General features: G+C 56.1%; 1 protein-coding gene across 1 annotated transcript in view; it reads left to right on the forward strand.

Annotated features, from left to right (window-relative positions):
• Positions 1–11944, forward strand: part of SDK2 (sidekick cell adhesion molecule 2) — a 262214-nt gene extending 250270 nt beyond the window's left edge. The window contains exon 45 of the mRNA XM_079133200.1: positions 8121–11944. Coding sequence (XP_078989326.1) covers positions 8121–8474 — 354 coding nt within the window. The 3' untranslated portion in view covers positions 8475–11944. The remainder of the gene's footprint in view (positions 1–8120) is intronic.
• Positions 11945–12379: the final 435 nt, after the last annotated feature.

The raw sequence follows: 12379 nt of genomic DNA on the forward strand, positions 1-12379 counted from the left end.
CTTTGTCCAGCTCCAGGGTTACCAATGGGTTTAGCAGAGCAAGAAAGGCCGAACTAAGTCCACAGCTCACAGCTGGCAGGGAGAGACCCCAGCTTAGCCTGGCTGGCCCTGGGACTTGAGGGGGGACAAAGCTGCTTTAAGCCTTGTGAGCCAGGTTATGACAGCTTTCGATGGGTATTTAATTTTGTGCAGCCATGTGGACTAGAGGGACTCACGAGGACACACAGGCCTGGGTCCTTCCCCTGATGCGTGACTTTTCTTTCTTTCCCCCAAAGATGGTGACCAGCATTTAGATTCTAGACATTCGAGGTAGAATTGAAAAAGATAGAGGGACTTTCTCTGAACCTGGGGCAGTAGCCCGGGGCTCCCTGAGCTGTGCCTCTGTCTATGGATAGAGGTGGCCAGCAGGAGGGACTTTGTGTTGCTTTGCTTGGTGGCTTTCGACTTTCTGCAGAGCACATCATTGCTCCACCCTCACTGGCTGGACACAGCCTTCAGGGAACAAGCCCTCCGAGTGCAGGAGATACTGGGCTATCTCAAGGCCTTCTGGTCACCAGCCCTGCTTGAATCTGGAGGAGTCTTCTGGGGACAGAGTAGCCCCATGGCCATGAGGCCATGCCAGGGCCTCTTAAAGCCTTAAAGAAAGGTTCCCTGTGCCTCAGACCAGCTGGCTTCAGAAGCTCACCCCGGTGGACCCAGAGTGCCTCCCTCTGCTGAGCCCTTGGTCTGATTTGCTCAAAGAAGCCCGTCACTTGAGCACTGTTGCCATAGCAACTGGGAACTAGTTGCTCCCCTGGAGCACTGCCCTGGGAGAGGAGGCTCCCCGGACTCCAGAAGGCAGTCGTCACAGCAGAGTGCCTGCACTCCTTTTGGGGTTGGTTGATCCAGTCCAGGCTCTGGGTGCCTGTCCAGAGAGGTAGGATGGCCCGGGTTTGTGTTGGGGCTCAGTTGTGTTGTCTTGGGTCTGTTGGCTCTGAAGGCTGAGTTCCCAAAAATCAGCTGCCTTGATCACTGCATATTTCCAGTATGTGGTATATCCCCAGGACCTGGGACCTGTACACTCCTAAATAGTAATTTAATTAAAAGAGTTAAAGGCTAGCCAGGCATAGTGGCCTATACCTGTAATCCCAGTGACTCAGGAGGCTGAGGCAAAAGGATCACATGTTCAAGGCCAGCCTCCGCAACTTAGCAAGATACTGTCTCAGAATGAAAAATAAAAGGGGCTGGGGATGTGGCTTGGGGTAGAGTGCCCCTGGGTTCAATCCCAGGGACCACCAAAAAAAATTTTTTTTAATGTTTAAAAATGAATGCAAGATCCCTGAGGAAGCTAATCAGCCAAAGCAGACTTAAGACCAAGTACAGGTTCCCAGGACACTCACCAAAGACTCAGGGTTTAAAGTTCCCATTTCTTTTTCACCAACTCCTAACTCACACATCAGAAGTCACACTGGTGACCCCATCCCCCAGCGTCCCTCATGCCTCACCACTTTATAGTGACGACCCTCTGAAGCATTGGTGTCATCTTTTTGTACTGAGGAGGAAACAGCATCAGAGAGGTTGAGGGGGTTGTCTCAGGCCCAACAGCCAGACGGTGCCAGCCCCAGATGCCAGCTCCGAGCTGCAGAGCCAGCCCCTGCGCCAGGCATTCGGGCTGCAGAACCCAGGCTCTGGTTGTACCCTGTGTCTCTCAAGGCCCCGCCCAGCGGCCAGTGATATCCCCCCACTGCAGACCTTTGTGGAAAAGATTCAGTAAGACACTTATGGAGACGGAGCACTCCTCTAACCTGATGCATTTGACAAATAGCCATAGGTTTTTTCTAAAAAAGAAACTCAAGCCTGTCCTCAGAGAACAAAGGCACTCGAAGGAGGGACTCTAGGCACTGAAGTCGTTCCCAAGAGAGCCCGTGCAGCTGTGGCCAGTGTGGTTGCTGGTGCTCGTCCCACTGCCACAGAGCGCTGCTTTGAAAGGAATCGTGCACTGCAGCGTGGCTCAGGGTGGCTTGATGCCTGAGCCTGGCTGGCGAGTGCACTCTGTCCCATTGACCCTGTGACCAGCCCTTCACCCTCACGAGGCAGGTAGCATCCTCGTCCAGCCAGAGGGCTGCTGACGGAGGCCAAGTGGAGCCGTGGGGTGCCTGGCTCACCAGTGGCTCTGGGAAAGGCCCCCAGGGTGCTCATGGGAAGGCATCAGTCACCCACCAAGGGCCCTAGGCAGACAGCACCCTGATTCTACAACTACAGGCAGGACGGGACCCTGATACAGCTGGAGGGCTCTCCTCTGTGCTCACAGCCACTGGGCATGGTGCCCACGTCTACTAGGGCCCTGTGAATGCCAGGCAAGGGCGCACACGCACACACATGCGCACACACGCATCTTGAGGCTCATTCCTGGAGCTCACTCTTAGGACCTGGAGGTGACTGAGATGTGACTCTATCCCCCAGAGCTCCCTGTAGTCCTGGGAGAGAGAGACTGGAGACAGCCGCTGGCCCCTCCGTCCACACGTACGTAAGCCAAGCCTGCTAGAGCCGACTCGGTTCCAAGGCAGCGTCTAGAGCGTGGCGCCCAGCCCTTGTGAAGTCGCTCTGGGAAGATGGTGGAGCTTATGCCAGTCCCCCAGGGCCAGCGGCAGTTCCCCCCAAAGTTTCCGGGGCTTCAGAGAATCACCACCTACCTTTTTGAAGCCCCTCTCCCCCAGGTCCTCCGAGTGAGTTCCGCATCCGCCTGGTCCACATTCTAAGTGAGACCACCCAATCTCACTCTCCCAAACTGGAGGAAGTCCACCAACCACTTTCCTGTGATATGGTCATAAACAAAACCTCGGTGTGACTTATAAGCAAGCACGCGTGCTCCCCAGAGAGAGGCGGAACGGGGCTGTTCGTGTCAGGCCAGAGGCAAGGGGCCCGCTCTCCCCAAGTGCTGAAAGCGGGGATCCCAGAGCTGTGCTCCAGTGGGTGCAGAGAGAGGCACACCCAAAGACAAGACTTCAGGAGTCTGTGGCTCACTCGATGGAGCTTCTGAAAAGGCAGCCTTCCAACTCCATTTTCAAAATAACAGCCCAAGTTTGGGGGGGAAAAAATGTATCTTTAGCACAGAAATTAGTCTCAATGGGGAAAAAAGCACCAAACCCCGGGCATCCATCTCCTCATCTTGCTACTTGGTTCTGGGCTGCTTCATGGGCAGCCCCTCCAAGTTCATTGTAATGGAATTAAGCCTCTACCAAAAAGAAAGTGGAGCTGGGGCAGCGCACGCCTGTCATCCCAGCAGCTCAGGAGGCTGAGGCAGGAGGATGGCCAATTCAAAGCCAGCCTCAGCAACTTAGCGAGACCCTGTCTCTAAATAAATTATAATAAGGACTGGGGATGTGGATCAGGGGTCAAGGACCCTTGGATTCAATCCCCAGATCCAAAAAATAAAGCACAAAGAAGACATTCAGGACAAATTCTATTGCATGCTGCTCTGGGTTGCTGGGAGCAGGGGTGACATTACTTAGTCCTCAGAGCCCCTGGGAGCCATCGATGGGGTTATAGCTATCTCTAGGTAGAGGCAATGAGGACAGTGGGGGACTCCAGACCCCCGACATCTACCCGATATACCTGCAGTGCACCACACACACCTGGGTTGGCCTGGGGAGGCGTGGCCACTGGCTTTGCCCTCCCTGGACCTCGTCCATGTATTCACTCAGTCCTTGGTGTCCATGCCACTGGACAGCCCCAGACGCTGTTTACGAGTGGCAGGACAGACTCTTCATCATAGCGCACTGTGATCTCCTAGGGAAGACTACATGTGTGCAAATAATCGCGTCTTATTTCTCGTTGAAACAGCACAGAACCACAGTGAGTAGCTTCAGGAGGCAAGTGGCCCAGGCGTCTCTCTGTTTCCATGGCGCCTGGGCAGGGGCAGTGCTGGGAGTGGTCCTGAGGGAAAGGTTGCTCCCCTCAGAGGTGCAGGGAGGGCTGCCTGGAGGAGGTGGCATTCATTCAGCGTGAGCAGGGCTGGGTCAGCAGGGGGGAGCAAGACCACACGTCTGCTCCTGCTGTGCTCCAAGCTGTGTGCCCGGGGCATTCTGGTCCCACATCTACGCACCCCACCTAATGGCTCAGAGAAGTCCACAGCTCGCTCTGGCCTTAGCGCTCAGAGGGGCAGGGGCTGGGCCTCACGCGGGATCCAGCTGGCTCTGAGGGCATGTCCACTGCAGCCTGGCCTCACCCAGCTGCCCAGCACAGGGGGAGCTGAAGGAGATTTTCCTTCACTCTCCCCAGCCCTAGCCCAGTGACCTCCCTTGAGGCCCCTGGCCCCAGGCATCTCTGACAGCTGGTGGTGGGGGTCATGCATGGGCTGTTACTACCTGTAAGGGTTCAGGTAGCACGTGTGACATTCTACCTGCGCTGACGTTTTTCTTGGGACATTCCTGGGAGATGGCCAGCCATTTCAGCACCCAGAGTCCAGAACTCTGAGGGGACATCCAGTGAAGTCCTTCTAGGAGGTGGCACAGCTGCCCTCCCTGGCTCTGATTCCCAAGAGGCTGCAGCCCTGCAGGAAGCAGACCAGCTGGCACAGGGTTAGGGCACCCCTGGGACAGGGCTGGGCAGGGCAGAGAGCCCCTGGGACCACAGGTAGGGAGGGGACACCCAGGGTGGCTTCCCTGTGAGGCCACACATCCTTCCCGGACACAAGGGATTCAACTGCCTCCCGACCCCTGCCTGGCCCTGGGTCTCCACCTGTCCCCAAGGTGGCTCCTCACTCCCGTGCTGGCCGAGTCTGGTGCGGGAGGCGCCTGGCTCTGTCGGATCCGTTTCGTTCCGTCTTTCTCTGGGGTCCTATCTCCTTCGGCCCCCTCCCGACTCCCGTCACCAGGCCTGCAGCCTGTGCTCCCCTCCCCAGGCCCAGTCATTGCGGATCTAGGAACCGCTAGGAGGCTAGGGAGCTGAGGCAGTGGCTGGCCTGGCGAGGACGGCCCCTGAAAGGCCCCTTTGTTCTGGCCCCTTCCTGGGAAGCTGCATTCAATTACCGCAGAGGCCCAGAGCTGAAAGCTGCAAGAGGACCCCTGGTCCCCCTGGCTCTCTTTCTTCTCACCCCACCCCCACCCCGAAAAGAAACAGATGTTCTGGGAGAGGGAGGCGGGAACAGCCTTTGCTGATGCAAGACCCTGCTCCGCTGGGGGAGGGGGAGGACAGACTCTCCAGGGCTTTCTCTGGCTCTCCCGTCCCTGGCAGGAATCCTGCTCCGCTGAGGGCCTGGCACCCAGTAGGTGCTGAAGAGGGAGCAGCCCCTGGGATGGTGATGATCTGCAAGAACGGGATCTGGGCCACCAGGAGGGCCACAGAGGCCCCGTCCTGCCCCAAACCAGACATGCCCCATGGGGGAGGAGGCTCGGGGACAGAAGCTGAACCTTCTCCTGCTTCCCTGTTCCCTTCACACCCCTCCCTACAGGTCCTCCCCCACTCCCCAGCACCTCCTCCCTCTCCCCCAGCACCCCCTCCTCGGTCAGCTCATTCTGCCTGTGGACAGGCAGGGCGGGGTCTGCCTTTTACAGAACAGGACCCTGGGGCTGAGGGAGCCAGTGATGGGCCCACACTCACCCACTGCCAAGGGTCAGAGCAGACCTGAGCATGCCACGGTCACCTTGCCCCAGAGACACTGCGCTCTAGAGCAGCGCACGTGACCTGGGGTGTCCTCTCCGAGAAAGGGGCCCAGGGATGGCTGAAGTTCTAGAACCTCTGGAGACGCGCCCCCGAAGGGCAGAGGCCTAACCTGTAAGGACCCCTGTGGCGCAGGGTCTCATCCCCCTTCCTCTCAGACTTTCACCGGTCCCCCAGGAGGACCCCAGCCTCCTGCCTCCTGGCACGCTCCAGACCAGCAGCCTCAGCCCTGGGCCTCAGGTGCCCACCCTCAGCATATGGCGCCCTCCTGCCTGCATGTCCCTTTTGTTCCTCAGCCAGCAGCTGGGCAGGACTTTCATTGTGCCTTTGGGTGAGGGGCTCTCCATTGTCTCGGGCAGTGGGGAGATGTCTGCTGGGGACTGGTCAGGAGGTGGCAGGCGCTGCAGCGGGGTGAGGAGAGGGGCCAGAGAGCGTAAATTAGCAGATGGGCTGGGAGGATGGTGGGGAGGGTGTGTGGGCTCTCATTCCCTCTGGGGGCCTCTGGGCAGGAGTGGAGGCGTGAAGAGCAGCCGGGCTGGGGAAGACCTGGCAGGTCAGAGTGGCTGCCAGCTAGACCCTGTCTGCCCTGGGCCCTCTTCAGTCCTCAAGCAGATCTGGACTCTGGTAGCTGAGGGACAGAGGCGTGGCAAACCCTTAGAGATGGGAGTCAGCGTGCCGGGGAGAGGGCCTGCCCCAGAGCTGCAGCCGTGTCTCTGGAGGGCCCATGTTGGGGCACGGTGTCTTCCATTTCCCACGGTGGGAACCCTCTGGAAAGGCCCAGCTCCGGTTTCTCTACCTGCGAAGCAGAGCTCAGTGCACCCTGCCAAACCCCTCGCCTGGTGCTAACTGGGTCTTCTTGCTCACCACCCCCAGGCAGCCGCTAGCGGGCCGGGGGTGAGGAAGGCGGGGTTTCGTTGAGTTCACTCTTCGCTAACATCAGGCTCCTGTCTTCCAAAGAGTTCCCGTCTGTTGTCTCTTGAGTTCTCAAAAACATTGCTGGGAGCTCGGGGTGGGGGAGGGGTTACCATATTTTTAGTTCCAACCAGTCGGATTTTACTTTACACCCCAGACTGACTCTTGTCTCCATCCCCAAGAGGCAGATGAGGCCTGCGCCTAGGGCAGCAGAGTATCCAAAGACATTTTAGAATGATTTGCTATTTTATATTTCAAAGAGGGCAGGGAGCTCACAGCCATCGTCACACGAAAATTCAGAACCTTTGTGGATGTTTTTCTTGTGCTTATTTTGTAACAGAGTGTCACATTTATTTTGGAACATGCATGCGTAGGGATTCACATTGTTCACTACCCAGAGCCTCCAAAGATCTTATCTGGCTCTGCCTCGTCCGCCGAATCAGTTCAAACCCAGATTACTACACAGTACATGATGGATGAACCTCAAAAACCTTGCACTAAGTCAAGAAGTCAGACCTGGAAGGTTACATAGAATGTAATTCCATTAGTAGGAAATATCCAGAATAGGTAAATCCCCGAAGATGGAAAACAGGCTTGTGGTTGCCAAGGGAGCGGTGGGGAGGAGAGAGACTGGGTTTTGCTTTGGGGTGACAATATTCGGAGCTAGTAGACGTGATGGACCTTGACATAGAGAACAGACTGAATGCTCGGAGTTGCACACTTGGAAATGTCCTAAGTTTACATTAATGTGAGTTGCACGTCGATTTGAAAAAAAGATTGGAACTCAGGTCTCCCGGTCACACTGTGGAAAATGGGCGGGCCTCTTCCTTATCCTCTGTTTTGCTTCTGTGGTTCCAGCTGCTGGTGGTTAACTGTGATCCCAAAGTATTAAATGAAAAATTCCAGAGATGAACAGAGAGATCACGTTCACATAACCTTTCTTACAGCATGTTGTTATAATTGTTCTATTTTGTTATTGTAGTTCTTCATCTCTTACTGTGCCTGATGTATAAATTAAACTTTACCATAGATGTGGGTGTAGGGAAACACGGTATCTGTGGCCTTCAGTACCACCTCAGGTTCTGGTCATCCACTGGGGGTTTGGAACACTGCTGTGGATAATGGGGGACAACTGTGTCCAACCCTTTAGTGGACATTTTCAACCCAGTCTCTGCTCTGAAGAAGCAGGAAGAACCGGGTGCGGTGGCACAGGCCTATAATCCCAGCAGCTCAGGAGGCCAGGCAGGAGGATGGTAAGTTCAAAGCCAGCCTCAACAACTTAGCGAGGCCCTCAGTAACTCAGCAAGACCCTGTCTCTAATAAAATATAAAACGGGGCTGGGGATGTGGCTCAGTGGTTTAAAAAAAAGGAAACACGGAAAAGAAAAAATAAGGAGCAAGAACAGGGCATCAGGGTGCTGTGCCCTCTTGGCAGTGAGGGAGCTGAGCTGCCCCCCAGTTTAAGGCTTGAAAGGGGCAGCACAGAGGTTGGAGCCCCAGCACCCTGTGCCCTCCAGCCCTGGCCGCGCTGACCTGACCCCACTGACACGCCATCTTCTGTCTTCCCAGGGAAGTGACAGTGAGTACGAGGTCGACCCAAACCCCCAGAAGGCCCACTCCTTTGTCAACCACTACATCAGTGACCCCACGTATTACAACTCCTGGCGGCGCCAGCAGAAGGGCATCTCGCGAGCCCAGGCGTACAGCTACACTGAGAGTGACTCGGGGGAGCCGGACCACGCCACCGTCACCAACAGCAACAGCGCCCAGCAGGGCAGCCTCTTCCGGCCCAAGGCCAGCCGGACTCCAACCCCCCAAAACCCACCGAACCCCCCGAGTCAACAGAGCACCCTCTACCGTCCCCCCAGCAGCCTCGCCCCCGGCTCCCGGGCTCCCATCGCAGGATTTTCATCATTTGTTTGACGTCGGAAGAGGAAAAAGAAAAATGATACCAAACTCCTCCTTCACGCTTCCCAAACCGCCTGCCAGAAAACAAAACACCGAGAAACCAAGTCAACTTTTCACCTCTCGAGCTTATTTTTCCAGGGATTCCAGGGCCAGCAAAGCCGGTGTCGAGAAGGAGGGAGAAAAATGACAAGAGGACATGGCCGGCCAGCCACGGCCTGGAGGTGGTGGGCTCGCTGCCCCATGAGGATCCGCACGGCCTGGGCAAGGGCTGCCTCACTGCTGCGGCGGGCAGAGGGGCTCGAGCCGCAGGACAGAGGGAGAGGAGGCACGGGACCCCAGGCTGTACCACAGGCAAGGCCCAAGGATGGAGAGCCTCTGACATCCTGCCAGCTGCCCGTTTCTGAACGTGCTGGTTCCCGGGCCCTTCACCACACTCCTCTGCAGAAAGGACGGGTGTCCCCAGGCCCAGAGCCCGCATCTCCCTCTGCACCTTCCCTGGCAGGTGTGGCGTGGCCTTGCCCAACCCTTGCCCGCCAGCCACCTCCGCTGCTCCCCTCCCCCCTCAGCTTCTCCACCAAGCATCTGGTTTATTTAGAAAAGGAGAAAAAAACTAAAGGGTGGGAATCTGCTTAGCGACTTCCTTGTTCCTACATATATATATTTTTTATTTGTTTTTATTGTGAATCCAAGGAAGAGGGCCTGTGGGCTGGGGGAGAGTTCCCCTGCAAGGAAACCCTGCCTCCCTTTACCTGGATTCCCTTCCCTGAGCACAGACAAGGCTCAGTCTAGGGAGCAGAGGTGTAAGGTGGCTGGCCTGGGCCCTCAGGCAAAATTAAGGGCCACACCTTGCAGAAGTCGGCTAGGTTGGGGGGCCAGGATCACTGCCCAGACAGACAGGCCACTCTCCCCCATCCTCCCCACAGCAGCACACATGTGTGCGTGCCTGAGCCCACATGTCCTGCACGCACGTGCAAGGAGAGGCTCCAGGATTCTCCCCTAGAGAATCCCCTTGGGCCCTCCTGGCCCCACAGCCTGCTCACTTTCAGATCCATGTCCCTCTGTCTCTGCTGTAGCCAGCTCAGCTCAGCACACAGGGGCCCAGAGACCAGCCCACTCCCTGAGCCAGAGGTCAGAGCAGCCACCCTATGCCCAGTCTGCCCAGCACCTGGGTTACAGAGCCAAAGGATGCCACAGCCCCCGGGGACATCTTCCTGGCTGGACTCAGCCTGGCCAGAACTGGGACCCAGGAGGGGCCAGTCAGGAAGCCCAGTCCAATCTGAGATGCATGGTGAGCCCAGCCAGGAGGGCGGGCCAGATGGGACCGAGGGACAAGAATAGCTGGCGGGAGGAGAAGCTTTCACACACATGATCTGCTCCGAGGAATGTTCTTTAAAAAGCCACTTCTGGTGGCCTGATCTTCCCATCAGTTTGAGCCTCCTCTGATGCAGCAGTTTAGGGAGAAGCCTTTCCAGCAGATTCCCTGGGTTATCTGAGGCCCCTAGGTGACCACAAGCAGCCCTGTAAAGCCTGCCCAAGACCAGCCCATCACTGTGGATGGCCGCTGCCCCTCTGTCCGAGGAACTGGCCCAGCCAAGGCGTGTCCCATTCTGCCTGGGGCCCCTTGGTGGAGTTCTCGAAGCACAACCGTCCCCCAAAGGAGGATGGAGGGCCAGTCGGCTCCTCCAGGGAGTCAGGTGCTCAGGGCTGGCCTAGTCTGGAGGCTGCCATGGAGTCGGCGGGACCCCTGGCTCTGCAGCATCGGCCTCTTCGGACGCTGCACGTGATCACGCTGCCGCACTTCCTGCCCTCTCTTCTTCTTCTTTTTTTTTCTTTTTTTTTAAGCAATCTCATCCTTCCCCCTTTAACCATTTAAGGAAATTCCCAGTTTGCATTCAGGAATGATTTTAGCCCAACCCAGTGAGGGAGCTCTGGGGAGGAGACAGGGCTGAGAAAAAAAGATGGTGTGTATAATCTGCACATGATGCTGATTGTCCTTTGCCTTTAATGAATCACCTGGTGCTCCCGCACACTCACTTGCACCCTTGCTGATACCCATGTGCAGGTGCAGGACACGCCCATGCACACCTGTGCTTACCCACACGCACACACTTTTGAGCACAGGACACACCCACATGCGTGTTGGCAAAGGGCTCTTGCAACTCCCTTGGAGGGCCCATGCTACCCCCACCACCAGCAAGGCGCACGTGGTCTGGGTGACTTGTGCTGGGGATGTGACTGGGATCTGGTGAGGACACTGTGAGTCACAGCTTTTGAAGAGTCCAGGAAGTCAGGCTGGGCCCAAGGTGAACACCCCCCGCCGTGGTCAATGCCCGCCCACCAGAAGTGGTGTCTCCACTGCCCCAGCCACATCCAGAAGCCCAGGTGGGTCTCCCGGTGTGGGACTGGGATTCGTCTTACAAAGACATGACTTTGCTCTCGTTTACGTATCTCCTGGGCCAGCCGAGGCTCCTGGCACCTCCCAGACACCTGGCCACATTGGCAGGGTGTGGTGGGCTCTGCCAGAGGGTGACGGGGAGACCCAAGCCAGTGATGCCAGGACCCTGCCTGTGCCACTGTGCCAGAAGCGGGTTCACACCAGGACACACCTGGCCCCTTTGCTATTGCCCTGCTGTGCCCTAAGGGAACCTGGCACCCACGCCAGGCACACCAGGCTGCCCTCTCCCCGCTCCTGGCTGTGCCTCCTGCATTCACAAAAGCTCTGCACCCAGACACCAAGACAAACCAAATAGAAGCCCTGGATTCAGAAGCTCCTTCCTTCTAGGGCTCCAAGAAGTTGGCAAACCCAGGCTGCCCCCCTCACCCCCAGCCCCCTCCCCAAACCCAACACTGCCCTGAGTCAGAGGTACGAGGACACGGCAGCGCTGCCTCGTCCACGTGTGCTTCTAGAGGCCTTCTGTCACTGCCCGGGACCCGGGCAGCACTCCTAAGGTGCCAGTGCCTCACGATCAGACACTCTGGGCCGGGGCTTCCCTCACTGTCCCCGAGAGCACAGTGAAAGTACCCACACTGGCGGAGGGGCCAGCGGGCAGGAGGGAAGCGGGGACCCTCTGAGCAGCCACCACCAGCTCCCGAGTGCCTCTGTATGGTCCTGTCCAGGGACACACCCTGACTGCCACCCTGAGCACAGGTGCCCCCTTAGGATCACCCCCTCCTCTGTTTCCATAAAAAGAACCAAAAGCATTTAAACGTGTTACCTTTCTTCACCCATGTAGACTCCAAAAACAGAATCAATACAGATCTTTATTTTTTGATTTAAAAGATATAAAAGAAAAATTAAGGGAGAGAATTCATTATGGCAGGTGTCTATCTGTAAGAAAAAAATATATATGTATATGTCACATAGCTTGTTAGCAGGTTTATTTTTTAAATGAAAAGGTAAAAGAAATTGATTTGAAATATATACCACGAGAAGTCCCATGTCCTGTCAAACTGTCAGTATTTTATAAATAAACTTTTGTTTTGGAGTTCTGAAGCAGCGTTCATTCTCTTCCTCCCTGGCCGGTAAAGGGGGACACCTGGCCCAGTATCATGCTCAAACAATCTGTTTCCCAGACACCTACTGTGAGCCATGCGGGGCCTGTGCAGAGTTCAGGACCTGACCTCCGATCTCTTCATTCATAGGTGGGGCATATCTGTGCCATGGAGTGAAATGTGCTATTTTATTTTAAATTTTAAAAATTTATTTTAAAATTTTAGGATCATCAAGGAGAGGTGGAGCATACCTGTAATCCCTGCAATGTGGGAGGCTGAGACAGGAGGATCCCAAGTTCAAGGCCAACCTCAGCAACTTACTGAGATCTTAAAAATAAAAAGAGCTGAGGATGTGGCCTGGTAGTAGAGTGCCCCTAGGTTCAATCCCCAGTAGTAGGTAGATAAATGATAGAGGGCAGGTATTTAGG

The sequence above is a fragment of the Sciurus vulgaris genome, assembly GCF_902686455.1.
Source record: "Sciurus vulgaris genome assembly, chromosome: 3".
Taxonomy (NCBI): Eukaryota; Metazoa; Chordata; class Mammalia; order Rodentia; family Sciuridae; genus Sciurus; species Sciurus vulgaris.